At 35.8% G+C, this 24,889-nt stretch overlaps 2 protein-coding genes across 3 annotated transcripts in view; one reads left to right on the top strand and one right to left on the bottom strand.

The window, feature by feature from the left end:
* The window catches only part of LOC138701288 (trichoplein keratin filament-binding protein-like), a 354,032-nt gene that overhangs the window by 191,246 nt on the left and 137,897 nt on the right, over positions 1–24,889 (bottom strand). Inside the window, exon 3 of one of the 2 annotated variants that reach the window (XM_069828022.1) lies at positions 7,059–7,161. The exons of the other annotated variant lie outside the window; for it this stretch is intronic. The gene's annotated coding sequence lies outside the window, so the exon portion shown is untranslated. The remainder of the gene's footprint in view (positions 1–7,058; positions 7,162–24,889) is intronic. 2 annotated transcript variants of the gene reach the window in all.
* On the top strand, positions 1,930–24,594 carry LOC138701294 (peptidoglycan-recognition protein SB1-like). The gene is made up of 4 exons (XM_069828031.1): positions 1,930–2,426; positions 9,969–10,179; positions 18,614–18,732; positions 24,196–24,594. Exons 1-4 carry the CDS (start codon positions 2,372–2,374, stop codon positions 24,390–24,392), a joined length of 582 nt encoding a protein of 193 aa, XP_069684132.1. The 5' UTR covers positions 1,930–2,371; the 3' UTR covers positions 24,393–24,594.

Raw genomic sequence — 24,889 nt, 5'->3', positions numbered from 1 at the left:
TTTCCTAATGGCATATTCTGGAGCGAAGTTAAAAAGCAAAGGTGATTATTATTATTATTATTATTATTATTATTATTACTACTATTATTATTGTTATTATTATACTACCTTTTTATGTTCCTTCAAATTCTTATGTTTATCGCTATACGCTTGGGTTAGGCCTAGGCCTATTATGAATTTTAGTGCTTTTCCCCTTTGAAAGTCATTTTGTTTTCCCACAGACTAACAATTGTTTTGTACAACGTAAATCTCACATGCTGAAATGCTGAACTAAGGATCAATTTTTTGTCGAGAATAAAAAAAAAAGACACAGTGAGGACACACTTTAAACAGCTGGAGTTCCAATTTTACCTAATCAACTTCGTTATACCTCAGTTTACTATATACAGTCACGAAGTTCAATACTGACTAAATATGCAAACATAGATAGTTGCCAACCACCAGGATCGCTACTATCGCCTCATCACAGACCTTTCCTTAGCAGACGATAGAATGTTTTGTACTTTCGATATAGTGTTATTTTGGAAAAATTAACACCTTCCTTCCACTATTGAAATATGAAATACGTACATAAGGTTTATATATTATTTTCATAAAGTATATATATTATATTTTATAAACTCACGTCCCTGGATGTTTCGGAAGAAGAATAACTCTAACCTATCTTTCTTACAATTTATGGTACTACAAATGTCTCCTTAGCCCATATTATGATTCAAATTATTGTATTTTAGACATTTACAGTTATTACAACCGATAAGGAACATTTCACAGTTTACATAGCTTTTCACAAAAATGTGAAATACGGCACAGTCAATGCCTACACCAGGCCGTAATGTTTGTTTGTGTTTTCTATTTCAGTGTATGGAGCTCAGTGAAATATTACAACTTTATTGAGTACCTATCATTGCTAAGCTTTATTTAGTGTAATGTGTCCATAAGTTCTGTTTACTTCTTGTTGCATAAAATGTTGCAGAAATAATCACGAAACTGTGTCATTTTAATGTGAAAAGAATTTTACATGTTAACATAATCTGTTCGCGCCAACATTTTAAGTTTAGAATGGAAGCTATTTTGAGGTTTAATAAAAAGGAATTTATATTGTGATTTCAATTTAGCACATCTACCTTCCTTAATTTTAGACACAAAATTTACCATTCCACTCCTATGAAATTAGTGTACCTACAAATTGTGTTACTTCGTCTCTTAAGTAGTAGATAAATACAATAATTCAGTACTCAATTGTAATATTAAAATACAGACAATTTGAATGAGCGGGGTATCATACATGACATTATGTTTAATTATTATAATGTATAATTGCGAATTTAGGAATATAAGTTAAATATAGTAAACATAACCAATAATATCCATATGAATGGCAAGGCATTGGAGATCACTAAATTTAGACAGAAAGGGGCAACTGGTACAATAAACATAACCTATAATTTTAACATATCTAAATATCCGTGCGGTGCAACTAAAAACTATTGAATTGTGCATAAATGAATGTACAAGAATTTCGCAATATTTAATCGAAATAAAGGCAGGTATTATACATACGAACAACGTAATGTTCACACCATAAATAATATTACACCTTAACTCGCAAGTGAATTACGTCTGAAGTGTCTCATAATCATTGTTTTAAATTTTATTAATGGAATTACACTACATTTTAGAGAAACATATGTTACTGTTTATGCATTCCAACTAATTTATATGGTTGAAACGCGGCCCTTCGTGATCGGGTTAAGCGAGTTACATCACAGTATAGTATATACAGTCGCGAAGCTCAATACGTAGTAAATATGCAAACATTAGATAGTTGCTCACCACTACGATCGCTAACATCGCCTCATTACAGGTAATGCAAAATAGTACCGTCACAGTCTATTGTTTCTAGCACACTCAAAACTCAAGCTTCGTGACTGCATATAGTAGACTGTGGTTACATGGTCTGCCTTACGGCCTGTATTAGATCACGATGGCTGTGGCACAGTCTATTGTTTCTAGTACTCACGGCGCTCCAAGCGGCTAGCAACTATCGTGAGAATTGCAAAAAATCATCCCCAGCTTCGTGACTGTATATAATAGACTGTGGTTATACTCCGAGGTCTAGTTTGGTAATCACGGAAGTGATCTTCCTGAGCATCTTCATTCACTATTGTCCACGTTAGTTGGATGCACACACACCAATAATGATTCTGACGGGGAACTACCAGTGAGAGCTTCCTGCGGCACGCGAGCTGAGAATGACGAAACAAGTTCAGAGTATTGCGTTATGCTAATAAGAAGAGACGCAGCGCAGGAGTGAGATCCATTTGACATTAATTTGTGGAACAGCCAGGAAACATAGGACCTGAGTAAAATGTGTCGCTCTATTCTCACTGTGCTGTGTCTTCTTATTTCTGTGCATCTAGCAAGTAAGTGACAACGATACAAGCATCTAAGCTACTTATGTCGTAAATCACTAGGGGGCGGATGTTGATGAAAAGTCATCTTCTTATTTTTCACATTAGAACGATGCCTATTACTATAGAAATCCTTTATATGTTAATATCAACGTAAAAAAGTAATTTCATATATTGCATTTTTTGACGTTTTTGAACTGATAGGTCACTTTTTCGGCATTTTTGGTGATTTTTTAATACTTTGAAGAACTTTTAGAACAGGCCTGCACAAGGTTTGCGCTCTCCGAGACGCCTCACAGTTCATGAGCGGAATGCAGATATTAGCTGCGCTCTGTATAAGGATGGACTAGAAGAAGGGGTGATCTCGTACAAAATATACGCAAAAGGAAGTACTATTACGAGTGCTTATGAAATTAATTCCCGTTCAGTGTTTGCAAAACTATCTTGGACTATTATTAATTAATAAAGAAATATTTATTTTTCAGAAGTAATAGAAATTCTATAGCTACTTAAATGTACAATATCATTTTGTTATATTTTTATTTATCAGTACATCAAAACGAGGTTTTATGCTGTTGGCAGCTGAAAGGAACAGTAGCCTACTGATCGTAATAAAACATCAGTTACAGACGTTCGATGTCTGCCTTTATTAAAGTTGATTATAGAAAACAGTTGCTCACAAATATAAATGTTGAGCCAAACATAGCAATCATTTTCACAGCCGGCCTGTGTAGTCGTGGATATTACTGCTAATGTTTAGTCTTGTAAAACTCAACCAGACTAGTAGTATTATTCAAACGATCTTTAGCCCTTAGGTCACATTGAAGATCAATAAGTTCGAGCTGTAAATCGTAAAATGTTAAATGTTATGTTCCGTCTTTTAGATTCCTCCATACTGTACTGTAGCAGTAGGTAAGCAACGTGAAACAGTTACTGAGAATAGGCTTACACACTGCATTCCACTAGATAACTGAGTGATCGTTTCCTTCTCCTCCACCTATAGCAAGTCTATGTCATTCTGACGTATCTTTCTCTCCGTTTCGGCGAGCGGTAAACACCGCTCTCCCGCTCCGAAGGAACGCGCGCGCTCGTTGAGCGCTGTTTGTGCAGGCCTGTTTTAGAACATTTGAAATGCATTTTACTTTCTTCTTTACCGATAGGTCTGTTAAATCATTTTCTAACCATAGAGGTCAGTAGTAATTACCTACTGAATAAGTGAATAACAGTGAAGTTTGAGTTTTATAGTTTGTAACAGACTCTAAAGTCCATCCCTCATTCCACTGAAGACTTCACTTCACACAACGAAAGTAATATAAAATGCTTGACAGCAACTTAGTTTAAGTGAGGACTTTGACCACTAGTGTTCTTTTGTCGGTACGAGGGTGTCTTTAGAATTTAAGTTTGGAAGGGATGAAACTTTCACCATGTCCTGGACAGGAAGTTGTGTCCTCAACGTGGTTCGGAAGGGATGTCTACTGTAGTAGACAGTATTTGTAACACAAAGATTGCAAGAATGCACGCTGCGCCCACAATTTGTTATGTCATTCACACTCTCTCATATGGAAGATTTGGCAACAAAAGTGAAACGCGGAAGGAGGAGGAGATGGAGAATGAAGGCACTGACATGGACCACCCCTGATTGAAACACATTATAAAACCTCATTAAAATCTATAGTTTTCCCTTAAAACCTTCATTTTGTTGCATGTTCTTTTCCTTAATCATAGCCTAATTCCAGGAAGTTGCCTCCTCTCTCCGAGACTTCCAGGCCAGTCATTGAAACAAGGTGACTAATTTTGAGAAGTTGTGGTGGGAGTAGGGTGAATAATATTTAAATGTCATTTTCTTTTCATTTTATGTCATTTTTCCATTAGTTTAAGGCCATTTTAATTATCATTTTAAGTAGATTTTTAAGTCATCAACATCCGACCCCTATAAATCATATAAATTAGTCCGAACCGGTCAAGGATGTTTGTCTCGATATGGTGTAAATGAATTCATACTACTTTTTGCGCTCAAAAATAAAATTTGTGTATTGGTTAATCGTAAATGTGACACATGTATTGTGCCCCATGCATCAACGAGAGAACCTTACCCAATTTCATTAATTTAAAATTAAATACTGAAAGCAATAAGTCACCAAATGCAATTTTCAATAAAATTCTTAACATTATTCAAGTTGTAAAATATTTTCACAAAATTCTTAATATTTTGCTAGGGAAAATAATTATGTTTAATTAATTTTGTTTGCAGGGAATATAGAATAAATTGTGTATGTAAGCTTATAGGTGGTGGAAGTGGAGGTGATTTCGTGCTTCATGCTATATTATATCGGAACCACAAGGCGCATTCACAGTATAATTCATTAACCACTGTTGTTGGCGCAGTCTTCTATAATTGCTAGTCACTGTAATTATGTCTCCAGATGGCTTGAAATTCTTCATACAGAAGTGACGAAGCGAAACTCTGTCTTAAATAGTTCATAAAATCATAACACAGACCACGATATTCCGGAGGAAAATCAGAAGTTTAACATTCTTTTCTTTTTCATTTGCTTTCTCTTGTGTGTTCCTTTCAGTCAACTCCTTTAATATACTCCCGACTTCATTTTTGCAAGATACTGATTCATTACTCAAGTCTGCATTGAAACAATTCAAATGATAATCCAGATTGGCTGATTTACAGCAGCCGTCATCAGCACAGTGCACCCTCGGGGTAGCGTCTCTAACCCGCTGATAAAAGACTGCATCCGTGGCTGCTGGCGGGTATGCTCTTTCCCTCTTCATGCTGCACGACGGGGTAAATTACGTTGCACTGTTTATCCTTTACCCACTTCAGCGAGCATTGACGACCACTGATTTACAGTGTTTTTTTTTTACTTTACTTGGTTATTTAACGACGTTGTATCAACTACGAGGGGATTGGTGATAGCGAGATCATATTTGGTGAGATGAGGCCGAGGATTCGCCATAGATTACCTGACATTTGCCTTGGGGAAAACCTCGGAAAAAACCTAACCAGGTAATCAGCCCAAGCGGGAATCGAACCCGCGCCGGGACGTAACTCCGGATCGGCAAGCTACGTCGGTGGCGATTTACAGTGTTAATTTTGTTGAAGGAAAAGGGCTTTATAAAGCAATATGGAAGCATGGCGTTTTAGTAACACTATCACACTTTTAAAGCTGATGACGCTCATATTAGTAATTTTAGGAATTTGTCGCAGAAGCATTAAAATATAGGCTATAAAAAAGTTAGGAATAACACCAATTGATTAGAAACAAAAAGATATTATACAAACTTCAGATAAAACAGTACGAGCTATTTTAAGACTAAAATAATGTAAAATATGGAGAATTTAAAACACAGAGCAAAAAGAGTTGACTTATATCAATAATTTATTCCTGCTAATATAATAAATGGATTACAACATGAGAAGCATCATCTACTTCGGAGTGGAAAGAAAAGTTGAAGACGATGGGCCATTGACTACTTTATGCATACGTGCAACATCTGAGAGATTTCAAGATGATACCCAGTGCAGTCATTACATTTAGGACGCGTATCCTCATGCGGCAGCCTCGCTTGTTGTTTGCCTCACGGTTTTATTCTTTTGGTAGAGTCAAGAACGCAAAGCACCGTAAGCCATCAGTTAGTGGACGGCAAATGAGGCAGTAACATCGGGTTGCATGATGCCATCTTTACCAACGAACAGTCCAGACGGAGCGAGTTAATCACTGTGAGGCATTTTTGATCACATCCAAAAACCGACTGGAATTGCCTCACGAGTTAGGATTGCGAGGTAAGATACACAAGAATTGAATATGGTAACAGAATACTCCCGACATAGGGAGATGTAATAAAGTATTATTTCTGGCATAGAATTAAAAGCGAAGGAAGTAAAGGACCTGCCGTGCGTGTAATGCAGAAAAAAATTGTAAATAAAGTAGAGAGTACATGGAAACACGCTTCGATCCCTGTTGTTTCCATGAGAATAACAGATATATTAAATTAACATAATAAAATTAAGAATGTACTGTATTAAAAACAGGGAAAAGGCAGAAAATCTAATGAATCTAAAGTGAACTGTATGAGATGTAACAGCCTAAGACTATTTGATATTGCAATATGCAAATTTAATGCCTTGACTTAAAGAACTGCAAATGTGAAAAGTCGCGAAAAACACCATAAAAAGAAAGAAATGTCCTGGTCGATCAACGGACATGTAGAAAAATGGCGATTGGAAGTCTGGACAATGTAGTAACAAAAAAGAAATCTGCAAAAACAAGAGGAAAGAAGATTCAACAAACGTAAACGAAAAGAAGAGCTGCCATCTATTTCTCTAGAGTGTGCCATACAACAGAGCAGCTCATCGGAAGAAAATAATTATTCGGATTCGGATTCCACTTGGAAATATCTTCTGGAACTCGTGTTCTAGAAGCACAAAGAGTTTTGGCAAGGAGAAGTAATTGAAAGATGTTCGCAAGATTCTAGTGCCAGAATTAAATTTCATAGTATATGGACTTGATTGACTGGAACAAGTTCAGTGTCACGAAGCCACCAGTGATAGCTCATATAAAAGCTGAGAATCTTCTGGAAATACTGAAAGACGTAAATTTACAACAAATTGATGTTCCTTGTTTCCCTTACCACACACAGGCCGTTGAAAGACTAGTAAAAGTGATCAGTGATGCTTGTTCTTCTGTATGAGATGCATACATTCGTTCCAAGCTTCGTCCAAGGAAAGAATTACCTGTGTATGAAAAGAAAAGTAAGTATTTTTCATCTAGGCTGAAGTAACACTAATAACAGAAAGCAAGATAATGAATGGGCGGGTGAGCGGGAGGAACTCGATAGCAGCCACCTCCCCGGGATGAGTTCTGGGTTGTTATTATACAGCCTGAAAATAGTTCTGTTCATTTATCAGGCTACTTACATAATATTAAAATGTTTAAAGTACAGAAAATATAAGAGATATAATGAATATTTCAGTCTGTAGCAAGCAAAGAACTGCGAAATTATTTAAATATATATTTAGATAAAATTCTTAAACTTTAAAGCTAATGCGCTCCGACTAGAAATCTTCGTATGAGATCCAAATTTGGTACAGACAATAATTAATCCATAAGCCAACTTTATAGATTCCCACCTTTTTAATTTCTTAAAACCACCGATTTCGATACACCTTAATATACATCTTACCTCTAAACGCCCTATTTCTACTGAATCGATACTTAATTTGTGAACAACAATATATATAATTTGAACTGGTAATGAAAATTGCGAGAAAACTGCGGAACGGATTTTAATAAATGACTCCTCATTTTGAAGCTTGGAACCCAAAGTTTTTCAGAAAAATAGTAGTTTTCAGTGAAATGTCAATTTTCCTAAATCATTTCCCTATTTTCCAAAATCCATCTGTCGTCAGTTTTGAGAAATAATGGCTTTTAGAATAAAACAAAATACACACTACAATAAACAATATTACACGAAGGCCATGGACCTGCAGGATTGCTGACATATTTAGAGTTCAGATGGTGTATAAAAATAATTTACAGGTCTGATTCTCTGTTTGTAGTTTTCCGAATACAGCTGTGCATTGGATATTAAGAACTACAAAACTTAAGAATGTTTGATGAGATGATTACCATTAAAAATGAAATATTATTATAGTTAATGCAATTATGTGAGTATACCTATTAGTCACTAATTACACACATTAATGCTATATTGATTATATGAAAGTGAAACCTTTTGAGTTTCATATAGGTCTAAGTAGACGCAGAGAAAAAATATTTTAAATTAGATTTTCATTTCTATAATTTACTGAGTAACAGCTAACTTATATATAATGTTACTGAAAACTATAAACCTTACGTAAGGTAACAATTTTGTTATTAAAAATGAAATATTTGTATAGTTATTATTCAAGTGATGTGGGTCTTTTTCATATATTTAATGGCAGTGTGATGTACATATTTATATGTGTGATTCTCTAATTTTTCTAGGTAGTAATGATTTGTTTCCTATTTTAGCTGCGTCTTAAAATTCAATCAAAATTAATTTCATATTTATTTGGTTTAATCGAACCTGAAATTTTCTTAACTCTCACCTATAATCCGCAATGACCTGAAATAGCTACTGCTTTACTCCGACATGAAAAATTTCCTGATCGTCCTAACATTGTTACTTGCGTTTTCGCATTGAAACTCAAGAACTGAAGATGGATAGGTTCAAGGAAAAGTATTTGGCATAAAAAGCATTCAGAGGGAGTATGTTTCACTATTATGGAAGCAAATAACTTCCAAAATGTCTGGTATTCTTCATTGGAAATAAATTTGAAAAATTTTAACTTAACTTCTAATGAACTTAGTTTGCAGCATTTGCTGCACAAACCACTAGTATAGTACAGGGACATCACTTTATTTTTACCAACATTTTTAACATTAACCTGGCTATACTCGGAAACACTGTTGCCCCCTTCCATTACAGGAGTTTGATGTTACTAGTGCAATATGTAAACAAATCATTTTACTAGGTATAGGAGGAGAGAAAAGTAGTGTATCCATTTATGTTGTAGGGAAATACGATATTACGATTTTCAGTTTGATCACCACTTTTACGGAATTTATCAAAATACAGCAGAGTAGTAACAATTTTTTTTTTTTAACTCAACTTTTCAGGTGGCTATGTTCGTTATGTAATGTCTACTTTATTTAGCATATTAATTATTGATGTTAACATACAATATAGAGAGTGCACTTAAATTGAGGGGGTCATAAGTAAAGGGCTGTAAGTGCACTTAAGTTAATTTTGAGAAAATGGGGTTTAAATATTTAAGCTTTCGTAAAATCTGTGAAACTTTTATTTAAATTTTAATATGTGATGCGATTAAAATATCCCTTTGCCACTAAAATTTTAGATACTTTAGCTTACACTGGATGCACTTAACTCATGTTATTACAAATGTCACTAGCATTCCTTTGCTTCTAGCCACCTCAATTCAAAATAAGCTAATCTGAATTTTTAAACAATTGCTGAAAATGGTTGCCGTTCATTACAATGCAGGCTTCAATTCTTTACGCATATTATTAAAAACATTTTGAAGCATATTATCTGAAATTGAATTTATCGTTTCTTGAATATAATTTTTTAGTACGATATTATTAATATAGGTTCTTTCTTCTATAGAAAACGCAACCATATTTCTGAAACACACTATACACTGCAGTGTTTACTTCACTGCTTGAAGACTTCGAATGCAACAGCAGCCGTAAGTTTGTGTGTCTGACGGGAGCAAGGACATTAGTGAAGGGGTGAGAGTGAAGTACATTCAGAAATGCAGGCACAATAAAAATGCAAGTAAAAATAAAATGATGTCCCTGTATAATAAAGCCCTTAACTCACTGAAATTCTTAACATCTCATTGTCCATGAATCGCATCAATTCAATTTATTTAGTAGCCACGATGACAACGCAAGAACAAGTCGATGCGGTACTATTCCACTAAAATCACATGGTCGCAATTCAAGTGCTCATTGTTGTAATGTCTGTGTGCAGTGTCGGCGTGTCCCAAACTCGTGTCGCGCTCACAGTGGGGAGCGTCCTCGCAGGGGTATCGTACGCCCATGCGCCTCCCGGTTCCGTTCGTGCTGATCCACCACACGTACCAGCCCGGCTTCTGCAATACCAGTTCCTCCTGCATGAAGTCCATGAGAGGGATGCAGAACTACCACAAGAATGATAGGAAGTGGGACGACATTGGCTATCAGTGAGTACTACAATACTGTCGCATAAATTATTTTATGCTCGACCATGCCGAAATGTAGTAATTATACACCTGGTAGCAGACCTTTAATGCAGGTCATTAAAGTACACGTACTCATTAAAGGTCAGGTCTTTAAGCCAATGACGACTCAGGTTACAACTGTTCAGCCAATGACAGGTCAGCTTTCTACCGTTATAAAACCGCAAGTATCGATTATTCTCGGATGTGCAATCGAAAGAGAATTAGCGAAAAGTCACTGAGGCTGCAAATCCAATACTGTCGCAGAAGGTTATGTTCTGTTACTATAATAATTAGCGTTAATTGTAAATAATATTCAAATAAATTCAATTTGTCATATCGTTTTTCAATGTCTAATTTAATTTCAATGTTATCTCTGTAGGTTCTTATGGCCTAGCAAGGTCAATGTGGACATCTGTTTCTCGGAAAAAATCAATATTTTCGCGTCTGCGCACATATCACAACATACGGGACATTGCTAAAAAATTAATAATATCAAGTTAGAAATATGATCGAGCATAAAAAGTCGTATGAAACTCGCCTATAATGGTAATTAAGAAGCTCGTATGAAAATTATGAAACTCGCTTGCGCTCGTTTCATAAATATCCATTCTCACTTATTAATTACCTTCATTATAGGCTCGTTGCATAATGTACTAAAATTCTGCGGTTGAACCATAAATATGAACACTGTCTGTGCTTTTTTAGTACAAGCAATCTCCTGGTTCCTAACTTCAAAAACCGATGAAAAGCTGCCCTACGTTTCTTTTATATTCATCAATTTCCTTTTCTTTCTCCTCTTCCCATTTGATCTGTTCTCCCTTTTTCTTTCTCTGTCGCTGATTCTCCTCCATCTTCCTCTCTTTTTGCTCTTCTTTTCGATTCCCGTTCCTTCCTCTCATTCTGCATCTCTTCCTGTTTTGTTACCCCTTTACCACGTTCTCATTCTGCTCTCTCTCCTACTGTCTTCTGAAGGTTTCTCTAACTTTTCTGCTAATTTCCCCAATTTTATTTTCTCTCCTTCCATTTCTCTACTCCTTTTCTTTGTTCCCCTTCATTTTCATATTCGTCATTTTTATCCTCTTCTATTATCCCTGCGGTGGTTGAGTGGTCAGACCTCCGACCTGTCACGCTGGCGGCCCGAGTTCGAGTCCCGGTCAATAGTGACACTTGTGGCGGACACGGTCGCAGTTGGGGGTTTTTCTCGGAGTTCTCCCGTTTCCCCATATTAGTCATCTACATCATTCCGTCACCATTTCTCCATTTCGTCATCATTCCATAGCATTCCCCGATTGCCGGTTGGCGACGCATGTAGGGGGCTGGCCTAGAAACGAGGGGATCGCATGCTCGAAACCTGGGTACGCAGTGAACCTTAGTGTAGTCGGCCGGTGTGGATTTGGGAATGCGCCTAGCTTGAGGGTTAGCGCAATAGATCGTAACAGGTCGCAGTGCTGAGCCATAGTCCCCCCTTCCCGTAAATTCCATTCCATTCTCTTCTATTTCTACTCCTCCGACATATCTTTCTATACTTTCTCACTTTTTCTCCTCTGCTTTTCCTTTTCCATTCACTCCCATTCTGTTTCACATCTTCCACTTATCTTCCTGTTTCTCTTCCCCTCTTGTTCTCCTTCTCTTACCACTTTAAACTTTGTACGTTCTTTTTTTCTTTTGGCTTTCCTTTGACGTGAAAAGTCTATGTTCGAGGTACAAAAGAGAAAAATTGGTAACGTTTTGGCACTAAAAGTGTACTCAAACAGATATGGATGGAGCCAAAATGAATTATGTTAGGCTGAGTAATTATCATATGCAACCATGTTAATAAAATTACACAATCAGGTACTCGGCTGCTGAAGCCCTTAGCTCTGTTAACTAGCAGTTTATTTCACCTGTTAAAAATTTACGTTATACTATGACGTCACTCGTGGTACATCGTGGCTAACAAAGACAGGCTTCGGCACGAATTGGAGTCACGTGGTTATCACAGTCTAGTCATAGCCATCTTGACAATCGCCTGATACAAATAATTGTTCAAAGTTCTAAAAAAAAAAAAAAAAAAAAAAAAAAAACCAGAGGAATTTCTATATTAAACTCATGTTAAACGTGCATTTACATATAAACTTGTTCAATGTCGGCCATGTTATGACTAAGAATGTGACGTCGCACGCCTGTCTTCCTCGTTAGCCACGTGGTACATGGAAAAGTGTAAGTGGCTTACCACGTGGTCCGTCTCGCTTTATTCCGTATTTAAGATGCCTAGATATTTTCCACACATTAATTAAACTGAAAGTAAATCATGACTAACGGCTTCAGAGCTGGGTACCTAAATGAGAGCACTGATCTTAGAAATTAGCATGGAGAATTGAGATTAAATACTCTACATATCATTAAATTCACTCATTATGACTCCAACCTCACTGTATTTGATTCGATTCGAGATTTTCCATATACTGCCTTTATAAGGACGTGCAGTCGTGTGTCTTTTAGTTAAAAAATTATAGTTTATTTAACGACGCTCAGTAAATCTACTGACATGAGCCTGTCGCATTTAAACACACTTAAATGCCATCGACCTAGGCCGGAATCGAACCCGCAATCTCGAGCATAGAAGGCCAACGTTATACCAACTACGCTACAGAGACAGACTCTTTTAATTTATTCTATCTTTTATCCTTCATTAATTGATTCCATACAATAGTAATAGATATGTGAATTATCTCAAATGAATATAAAATAAATACGCTACAGTGTTAAATATGAATTCTGATTGGTGCAATATGTAGCTAGTCAGCGATGTATACAATGGAGGGGGAAAGGAACTGGACACCCTACCCCATTATCTCCTGGCCTAGTTGCCTCACAAGTGGTGCCTTCTTGGTATCACTTGTGAGGTTCAGATCTGTCTTTGAACATTTGACTTAACAACAACAGTGTTAAAGAAAGTATGAGTACATATTGAATTTTATTGCTTTAATTCGGGTAGATACATTTCACGCCATCACTGTAATTTCCTTAAATGCCTTTGTCAATATTTTATTCGCATAAAATCAATGTACTTAAGAACATTGCTGTTAAAGTGTTCCTAGTGCACACAGAATCAGACGCGGCGCGACGCGGCATTTTGTCTCACGGTACTTGTCTCCCATTGATTTCTTATTATGTGGTGCACACCAAAGAGTTTGTAATATATAACTACAGACACCAACGGCGCTAGTTTCGCGTACAAAATTGAACCGCTGTTCGGCCGCCTTTAAAGGGAGTTGATGCTTCGCCGGGAGTGCAAACAGTTCATGCTTATTGAGGAGTACGAATAAATATAAGTACACTTGAAGAGAAATAATAAGAAAATGGTGAAATACTGCGCCGCAAATAATTGTTCGAACATAGCTACTATTGTAGGATGCTCAGGAGAGCATGTATATCTTAATATTTGGAAGAATGTTCCAAATGCAGTTCCTCCTTTGAATGTGTTTACAGAATGTCGGAATATTTCTTGGATAAAAGTTTTTCCAGAAACACATTAATCAGGTTTATAAGACTGATTTCAACAATGTATGTAAGGGTTAGGTGCCATCACATTACAGTGGATTATAATAGCAGAGTGCATAAGAAAATCCGCAGACTATATCTGTCTAAAACTGTTTTGTTTCACAATAAATGAATTAATCATGTAATTTCCGTTTTGTACAGCATGTACTTCTAATTCTTGGTTATATTAAATGCAAAGAAATTAGTGAAAATATAGCTGATGGCCTAGCTAGGCCTATTATTACCACTGCTACTAGGTCTACTATGACCACTACTAGGCCTACTATTACCACTACTACTAGATCTATTATTACCACTAGCACTGACTAGGTCTCGCTACTACTAGGCCTACTAATACCACCAAAACTAGGCCTACTATTACCGCTACTAATTGTATTAAAAATCTGTACTGACCTCTAACTTGGTGGTCATCAATTACACAATGAATAGATTGTTTTATGATAAAATTTATTCTCATTATATTTTAAATCAGTTTCCAGAATTTTTATGATCTCATGTTTCACCACTAAATATTTTCTAAGCACCATATACCTTCCTCTTCCTTTGCATGAAAGGACTGAAATATAGATCATATAGATATTTATTACAGTAAATAGCCATTATTATGTCTTTAAAACAATACTAGTAATACTGAAAATTAATGTTGACATTGCCATTATTCAATATTTCACATACTTGTCCCGAGTGTATATGGTGATTTAATTTATTTTTTGGAATATCGCCATTATAATACTTTAATAAATATAGCGCTCCTCTGCCAATCACGTTTATTTCATCACGACTCATCATTTGTAAAAGATGTTTAAAACAGTGTCTATACCAGGCTACACCAATGTATTGTGGTACTGTTTTAGAATTTAGCGCCGCAAACACTCCCTTTAATGGCGGATGCTAGCCGGTTCAATTTGTGACATTTTTCTTGCCTGCCACTCACGGGTATGTGTCTCTAGTAAGTATTACAAACTCTTTGGTGCACACAGAATCAGACAAGGCGCGACGGTCGAGAAAAGACACGAGGAGACAAGGAGAGGCAACACCGAATGACTGCTTGAAGTTCGTCGCGAGGAGACTGTCTGATCGCTGCAGTGTACTGCGCATGCGTTAGTAGTGGCTATGATTGCACGCTTCCTGTGCTTTCACTTTATACAAATACTATACTGTATTGTTTTGTAGTGCACATTATTCATAATGGAGCTCGATGCGGATAAATTAGTTGTTTTAGTACAGGAAATATACGTTCTGTAAAATCTTTGAAACAATATCACGAGAATAATGTGGTTTCTAAAAATATCTGAGAAATTGCAAATGAGATCAAAGCACCACGTGAATAATAATTAATCATCATCATCATCATCATCCTTCACGAATTAGGCCTCTCTAGACCTGTTTCGGCCCCATCTAGCAGTCTTCTTAAAGGTATTCCTGGTCGACGATGTCCTCTAGGTTTATATTGCATCATAATTTTTGGGATTCTTGAATTTTCCATTCTTCTTACATGATCTAGCCAATTGAATTTGTATCTGCTGATTTTTTCTTCTACTGACTCTACTTCTAATTGTTCTAAAATTTCTTCATTCCTATTTCGGTCTAAAAGAGTATATCCTGCTGTCCTGAAAAATTTCATTTCCGTTGCTTTGATTCTGTTCATGTCTTTTTACTTTAATGTCCAAATCTCGCTTCCGTATAAAAGGGAGGGTAATGCTAGTGTATTGTATATTTTTATTCTTGTAGATTTTTGTACTAATTTAGCTTTTAATGTATTGTTTATTATTCCTAGAATTTTTGTAAATTTGGTAATTTTCTTGTTCATATCTTTTTCATTTTGATAAGATATTTCACAACCCAGATAATTGAAATTTTGCACTTGTTCGAAGTATTGGTTATTGTGTATTATCTTACTTCTGACTGGGTCTTGTCCTAAAAACGCCATTACTTCTGATTTTTGTGCTGAAATTTCCATCCCAAAATCTTTTAATATTTAATTTAATGTATACAATCCTCTTTGTAAATTAATTAATAATAATAATAATAATAATAATAATAATAATAATAATAATAATAATTTGTACTAGGTCTACTTCTCCGCTCTATACCATCACTCATTATTGATTTAATATATTATTTTTCTTTACTGTGAGTCGTGAAGAAGTCATAAAATGACGTTTGCTCATTACCAGGGAAAGGATTTATATGTAAATACATATTTACTTATAAAGCTAATATAATTTATATTTTGCATTATCTTTATGTTTCACAATGTGTAGGGTTGAAAAATCCTACTTTTATTTTCCATATTTTTCCATATTTTAGAGTTTAGTACATATTTTCGTTAATTTCCATATATTTTCCATATTTCATATAAAACAGTCCATATTATATTAGGTTTAACAATAAAACAAAACAAAATTCCATTAACTTTTAAAAATACATTTCAACAATAGAGATTTAAACACATGTTCAGTAATCCCTTTAACATCAGAGTTATTTGAAAATTAGCAGTCCTATCAACAATGGGAAAGTAAGTTACAAAACTGTATTAATTTAATTTAAAATTTTTAACAGACTTCAGTTGTGCAGCTCAACAGTTAAATGCCAGTCAGAGTACACATAGGTTCAGTTTTGTAAATCATACTATAAAGACGGTAAATATGCCAAAAGTACGTCATTCAGTCAATTTAAAATCAAAACTAACAAGTTACATTTCAGAATTTAAAGAAGATGGTTTATCAACTGACAATAAAATATTATTTTGTAATTTGTGTCAGTGTGCAGTATCATCTACACAAAAGTTCCTGGTGCAAGAACACATTACAACTAGTAAACATCAGGCCAACAAACAACTAAATTCCAAGCAGAGACAATTGTTTTTAACACAACCAACAACATCGAATGTAAGATCTGAGTTTAACATCGACCTGTGCCGTTCTCTCATCTCTGCTGATATTCCTCTCTACAAACTAAAGAATAAGGTCTTCAGGGAATTCCTTGAAAAATATACTCAACATACAATCCCGGATGAGTCAACACTTAGGAAGACGTATGCTCCATCCATCTACGATGAGACAATACAGAAGATAAGAGATGAAATTAAAGATAGTTCAATTTGGGTTTCCATTGATGAGACTCCCGACAAAGAAGGTAGACTTGTTGGTAATGTAGTTATCGGTTTGTTAAGTGAACAATATTCTGAACGAATTCTTTTACATTGTGATGTTCTAGAAAAGTGCAATAACAAAACTATAGTTAAACTGTTCAACGAAGCTATGGGTATCCTGTGGCCAAAGGGTATTATGTACGATAATGTGTTATTCTTTATTAGCGATGCTGCCCCTTATATGGTCAAAGCTGGACAAGCATTATCTGTTGTATATCCTAAATTGACTCATTTTACTTGTGTGGCGCATGCATTTCATCGTGTGGCAGAAGTGGTCAGAGACAATTTCCCTAAAGTAGATTTGTTGATTTCATCAGTGAAAAAAGTATTTCTCAAAGCTCCCAGTAGAGTTAACGTGTTGAAAGAAATGTACCCTGAAATTCCATTGCCACCAAAGCCAATTTTAACTAGATGGGGTACATGGCTAGAAGCAGTTGAATATTATGCCGAACATATAGACTCTATTAACAATGTTCTCCTTGCATTGGACTCTGAAGATGCAGTCTCAATTGATACTGCGAAAACAGTTACCTGTGACATAAGTGTGAAGAATGACTTAGCTCACATTCAGCATACATTTTCATGCATCATAAAAACGCTCAAAAGTCTCCAAAATAGGCACCTTTCACTATCTGAAAGTTTTGAAATTATAAATAGTACTGTGGAACAACTGAATCGTGGTAGAGGTAAAGTTGCAGATGCAGTAAGAGCTGAGGTGGACACTGTACTTTCAAAAAACCCTGGATATGAAGAACTACAAAAGGTTGTTGCTGTGGTGAGTGGTGAATCAACAGTGAAGATTAACTTGGACTTATCCCCAGCAGACATTGTGAAATTGAATTATGTACCAGTTACTTCTTGTGACGTCGAACGCTCTTTTAGTCAGTATAAATCTATCCTCAGAGACAATAGAAGAAGATTCACTTTTCAGCACTTGAAAGAAATGTTTGTAACCTATTGTTATGGTAACAGACAATAAAAATTGTGTTTTGTTGAAACTACATTGGAAGATAAGGTACGTCCATTATATTTTTTGTTTAGTTTGATTAAAATGTACCAATATTTAACGTACATAGTCATTTTTTTATAATTTTAAGTCCATATTTAATTCCATATTTTGGTAAAAATCCATATTTAATTCCATATTTTGGTAAAAATAACTACATATATATTTACATATTTCATATATTTTTAGTCCATATAAATCCGTTCCCTGCTCATTACTTTAGTAGTACTTAATTTAATACGCTTTCAATCGGATAGATTTTTAGGTGTAGGCGTCCTTGGGAAGTAATAACCAACTACAATAGAATTTCTCATATAGACAGTCTTCTTTCATGACGCTATTTTCCAGTCTAGGTCAGTTTTTCAAACCCACAGAGCCAGCAAATCAGTTGTCGCGAGCAGACCGTGTAAGTATAATCGACAATGTGGATGACGTAAAAATCTAATTAATCTCTATAGTAACAAAATTGACGCTGAAAATTTAGAGAACGCACGATGATAAACACACGAACGAAATACCGTTGTCACATTACACAGTTTCTCACGATAAGAACAGATAATACAGATAGCAAACTGACAATTCGAAGGTGAAACAGAAGTTAATTTTCTAGTAAAATACAGAAATTTATTATGAATCTTGAACGGACAATCCGCTGTTTGAAGTGAATTATAAACACACGAATTCCACAGAGTGATTTGTACTTCTGCTTACAGTTTCTGCATTGGTGGCACAGGACAAGTATACCAGGGCAGAGGCTGGGATATCGAAGGGGTACACTCACCCAATTACAACCACCGTAGCGTCGGCATCTCCTTCATCGGAGACTTTACAAGTAAGTGACAAATATAATGGGGTTATATATTCATATGCGGATGATACCGTATTTCTTTTTGGTGAAAAATCTTGGAAAGGGACTTATATTAATGCGAATAATGGATTACAGGTAATTAAGGAGTGGTTTGATTCAAACGCTCTTTCTTTAAACACATCCAAAACAACTGTTGTTCCATTTTTACTAAGGTCCAGTGGTCTTCAATCCCCTCAATCTCCTTTTAGGCTCAAAATTCATCATTCAGATTGCTCTTCTCAAAATTGTGAATGTCCCATATTAACCGAATCCTCAGAAGTTAAGTATTTAGGTATTACAATCGACCAACACTTACGATGGAATAAACATATTACATATTTATGCAATAGATTACGTAAAACAATTTATAACTTTATTATACTTCGGTCATATTTACCAATCAATATTTTACGTCTCATTTATTTAGCTTTATTTCAATCCATTCTCCAGTATGGGATTTTAGGGTGGGGACATGCATGTATTTCCAATCTCACTCCACTAATACTTATTCAGAAAAGAATAACTAAAATATGCCTTAATAAACCAATTGATTACTCATCCGAGCTTTTGTTCACTGATTTTAATGTTTTGAAAATTAAACAGATGTATTATATTGCCTTGTTAATCTTCATACATAAAAATCGTAATAAATTCAAATTGTAACATCATAAATATGGAACTAAAAGATTCGATTTTATAAGACTAGAGGAACCGAAGTGTTTCACAAGCACAGCTCTGAGCCCATGGTACCTACTTTGGTCCAAGGTTATACAATAAAATAATTGATAAATACCCAAATTTGGAAAATTTTAGTATCAGAAATTTAAAAAAATAGCATTAGGAATTTAATTTTTAAAGAATATATTATATTGATTTAATATGTATTTGTATGATTTAAATTGTTAAAATTGAAATTGTATTTTTAAAGTTAATTTATTCCTGTAATTTTTTTTCTTGACCCAATTTGTGTCAAAATTATCTTTGTGTTTATCTTTGTGTTTCGATATCTCCCTGAGCACGTGTTTTTATCCCTTCAGGGAAGAACTAAGATTGTATTTTTGTACATGTCATTTTACTAAAAATAAACAGCAATAAAATAAACAACAATAACAATTAATAACAATACTTGATTAACATTACTGCATTCTCCCCTCTTTTGGGAAGCCTATCGTTAAACTTTAGAATAAGACACGCAAACTGTTCCAGCATTAGTGACTGTGCAGTGTCGACAAACCAAAGGAGGGAACAAAGAAGTGAAGATCAATAAAGATGGCTACGGAATGTATTTCGAATACTATTATCTCTGGACCAAAAATTCTGGTTTACTTAGTACAGGAGATGTTGTAAAAATATCAAGTTAAAATAAGTAATGCGTTTAATCAGCATGAAGACGAGTTCTCCTGAACGAAAAGGTTGTACTTTCGCTTGCACAAGAACGAAATTCAGTGAATAAAGGGGAATATTTTCCCTGAAATGATTACTTTACAAACGCCTCTGTATACTTGGTCGAAATGAAAGTGGCCGGCGTCTGAGAGACTAAGTTCGAATCGGGTATTTCCGTGAGCACTCGGAACAACCAGGCTTTGTTCAAAAGATTGCGTATATTCTTCTAGTAGTTATAATGGGGAACACAACTATTAATCACTAAAATCTTCCGAGAAAATATTTCATATGCGAGATTTAAAACAGACAGATTTTTCAGAGTGTTTAGACAGTGAATATTGTAACACAAACACTATTCACTGTATAACAGGTTATCAAGTGGAGTACGACCATTGCTCGTTATAATGGCATTCTGACTGCAGTAAAACTCTTAGCGTAGTTGGTAGAGCGTTAGCTAAGAGTTCGTGAGATTATAAGTTCAAATTTTCGTGGAGTTACTAAACTTTTTTTTTTAAATGCATCAGTGAAAGTATAACACGTTTTCGTCATTTTTTTTACACTTAGAATACTTTTCGCTTTATTTTTTTTCGTGTTAATAGAAACTTCTGACGCTAGATGGAACACTAAAGACAACAATTATGGGCTTTCATATTAAAATGCAATGTTAATTATTTTATTAATCCCTGCTGCTTTGCACTCTATTGCGTAAGGAACATTCAGTAGTAAATATGTTGACGGTTAAATAATTGGCAATAATTAATTTGCAAGTTGTGCTATAGGGAATATGATTATTATACTAATCTAAATCCGTAATCATCAGGGCCTAAACGTAGTAATTGTAAACAAGAAGAAAAACCATAATTCTGATGACAAAATATATCCTGATTTCTTGGAATTATAACCACAAATTTTCACCAATTTTGTAATTATCTGTAAGTAACATAAATTAACATAAGCAAATTATTTGATTATATTACACTAAAAGGAGTTGTAAAAATAAAAGAAAGGACAAAACAAAAAATTCTCTACGGAGATTCGAAGCATGCTCTGGAGGTAGCCCAAATCAGCGGCTTGTATTATGGAATTAACTGAAGCGGAGGTTTACGGTTGTGAACTGCGCGCTCACCCGAAGGGACTTAGAAAATTTCCACAGCTAAAGAGACCGGCCACTTTCATTTTGACCAAGTGTACAGTTGATTTCTCGCAACGTTGCACCACGGTTTTAGCTACTTGCCTGTATTCTGAAGTCGTTCCGAAGCCTATATATTTATTTTTAATTGGTTATTTCACGACACTTTATCAACTGCTTTGGTTATCTAAAGTCTGAGCGAGATGAAGGTGATAATTCTAGCGAGATGAATTCAGGGTCCAGCGCCTAAAGTTATCTAGCATTTGCTCCTAATGGGTTGAGGAAAAACCCCGGAAAAATTCAACCAGGTAATTTTTCCCAGCAAAGATTTGATCCCGGACCCGCTCGTTTTATGGTCAGACGTGCTAATTAAAGATGGGCAGAATCGAACAATCTGTTCTCGAATAATATTAAGAATCGAATAATTTACTCGAATAAAAGATCTCGAATACTTTTATCATTCGAATAACAAGCCCATTCTTTAACAGTAATTGAGTCCTGATCTCTTTCAAATTCTGTCGATCTCATATGAATTTGATTGCGAAATAAAACTAGCCTTGAACTGATGCATCACGTACAACAGTCATTTTCCACCGGTGTGCCGCGAATGATCCGCGAGAAAATGAAAACAGTAAAGTTTAACGCAGCGAAAACTGGAAAAATAAATGTGAAAAGAGTACTAAAGGGTGAGTCCACAAGACTCAACATTCAGCCAACGCGGTACAAATCAACATTCCGTAAACATATTCCTTCTAAAAATCTTCAAAATTCCTCTTGGTTGGGAACCACTGATGTAGATTATATGAGCGGGATTTTAATTTACACGTTTAGTGTCACACGTAGAAAAAGTTGAAAAACGCTGACGTAGATAATACAGTGCGTTCGTAGCTCGGCCGGACCGTTCCGCGGCCTTGGACTGGGTGAAGATTGGCGCGCCTGCCGCCAGAGTAGCGCTGTAGCTACCGCTGATGCGCCAGTCAAGTCCGGCCGAGCTACGAACGCACTGTAGTAACAAAAGTGCGTTGGTCAGTCGTCTTTTTGTTTTCATAAGCAGTATGTTTACTTAATCGATACCTGATTTCCTTCATAAAAACTATAATTCTGGCGTGTGGTCAAGTGATATATATCAACATTCAATTCAAGTATATTTTAGTCATTATGAGAAGCAGAGCATGTAGTTAGACAGAAATAATTTGTTAATTTGTATGTATATTTTTCATTGTTTGATTAAAATTAAATCAAATTTAAACAGTTTTTTATTGACATAGTGAGATTTATCATTATTCTACAAGAAAGTTACCATATTGTGACTCCTGGGTGAGACTAGCGAAGTCTAAGCAATAGTTCACATCAATTGCAATGTCTATTTTTAATAAACTTACATATAGTACACATATTTTTATTTTATTATATTTAAATGTGTTACTCGTTACTGGCTAATCAAAAACTCTTTATATATATATATATATATATATATATATATATAAATGAATTTATGGAAACTAGTGTTGATATACTACAGGGTGGACCGCTCGAATGTACCTAATTTCAATTGTATGTGACAGGTGAACGGTTGAAGATAGAACCTTACGGTAACGTTTATATGAAAGGAAAACTCAAGATGTTTCGAGTCCTGTCGGTAGATGATGAGCACACACGGTTTCTTTTCGTAGAGTGTATCGACTGTCAAAATGGCGACACCGCAGATGAAAGCGCAAACTGTGTTGTGGTATGCGGAGTTTAAATCAATTGTTGGAGTTCAAAGGGAGTATCGGCGAGTGTTTAACCATGATGCTCCAACTGTTAAAAGCATTAAGAAGTGGCACGATACATTTTTAGGTACAGGATCGGTGTTGAAGAAGCATGGTGGTGGTCGTAGAACATCCGACGAAATGGTTGCAAATGTTCAAGCCGCGTATGAGCGAAGCCCGCGGAAGTCATTAAGAAGAGCTTCGAGGGAACTTCGAGTACCAAAATCAACATTGCAACGAATTGTCACAAACGTCTCAAGCTGTACGCATACAAAGTGCAGTTAATGCAACGTCTGGAGCCGGATGACAAATCCAAACGAGTGGAATTCGCCAATACGATGCTAGACCGTCTCGGCGCTGATCCTGATTTTATGTCCAAGATTTTCTTCTCGGACGAAGCCACGTTCCATATGTCAGGTAAAGTAAACCGGCATAATGTGCGGATCTGGGGATCCCAGAATCCTCATGCTATACAAGAGCACGTTCATGATAGTCGCAAGTTAAATGTGTAGTGCGGTTTGTCACGGCAGCATGTCATTAGACCTTTTTTATTCGCCGAGAAAACTGTGTGTGGTACCACATAACTTGACATTCTGGAGCAGTTCTTCTTTCCACAAATCAAACACCTGCAACCTAACATCCTTTTCCAGAAAGATGGCGCTCCTTCACACTGGTTCAATGACGTTCGTACAACTTTAGACAACGTGTTCCCTGGCCGTTGAATTGGTAGGGGAGAACCGATCGCTTGGCCCTCGAGATATCCGGATTTAACACCGCTCGATTTCTTTCTCTGGGACTACGTCATGTACGTCACCCCAGTCAGAGACCTTCGTGATCTTCGGGAGCGCATCATAGAGGCTATTGAGAGCATTCCAGAAGACATGCTCCAACGTGCTTGGCAAGAAATCGTTCATCGCCTCGATATCGTCACAGTGACAGCTGGAGCTCACGTAGAGATATGGTGATGTGTATATAGAAACTTGTTGAGTTTTCCTTTCATATAAACGTTACTGTAGGTTTCTATCTTCAACCGTTTACCAGTCACGAAATTAGGTACATTCGAGCGGTCCATCCTCTATTTTAATTTTCTTATTTTTGACTGTCTATGTATCTACGATACCACGACTGTTTTAATCAATAAATCAAAATAGTTTGGAAACCATTTTTCTTCTTCTTCTTCTTCAGATAAACTACCGACAGCGAAAATGCTGCAACTTGCCAAATCTCTCATCAATTGCGGCGTCAAACGAAATTCCATAGCAGCAAACTACACGCTTCTGGGGCACAGACAGGTCCGGATAACAGATTGTCCAGGCAACGCCCTATTCAAAGAGATCAAGACCTGGCCGCACTGGAAAAACATCAAAACCACGCGCATATAATTCTAACACATCGGCATGAACTTACAATATCACTTGCAAGACTGTTTCCACACCGATCAGCATGAACGTTTATTTTAAAACGTAACAGCAGCAATAACCTCATAGCACGGTTCCGGTAGAACAATGACACAATTGCAAAATTAGGGTGAATATTTAAAACACCCCTATCTGACTAGTACTATTAAAAAGTAATAAAAAATTACGAGTATACCTAATACTGTGTTTTATTTCGATTGGCATAATCAGGCTTCGAGACTTCGGACCCGATAGAGCAGTTCAGTGGGAAATCTGCATAACGGTGTACTGAGTTTAGTGGTAAACTGTACAGTGGGTGGGAGTACTGTAGAATGAATGCCAACAATTACGCAAAGGAAGACGCTCTGGATTTGAAGGTTCTGATGAATAATTTGGTTTTCATACAAACTGTGTCTAAAACTATTACACGGTTAGAAAAGTCAGAGCAAGAGATGCAGGAAGCCCTCAAATTAATTTACAAA

The sequence above is a fragment of the Periplaneta americana genome, chromosome 6, assembly GCF_040183065.1.
Source record: "Periplaneta americana isolate PAMFEO1 chromosome 6, P.americana_PAMFEO1_priV1, whole genome shotgun sequence".
In the NCBI taxonomy this organism is placed as follows: domain Eukaryota; kingdom Metazoa; phylum Arthropoda; class Insecta; order Blattodea; family Blattidae; genus Periplaneta; species Periplaneta americana.
The sequence above is the reverse complement of the archived record's forward strand: the minus strand, read 5'-3'. Positions and strand labels throughout refer to the sequence as shown.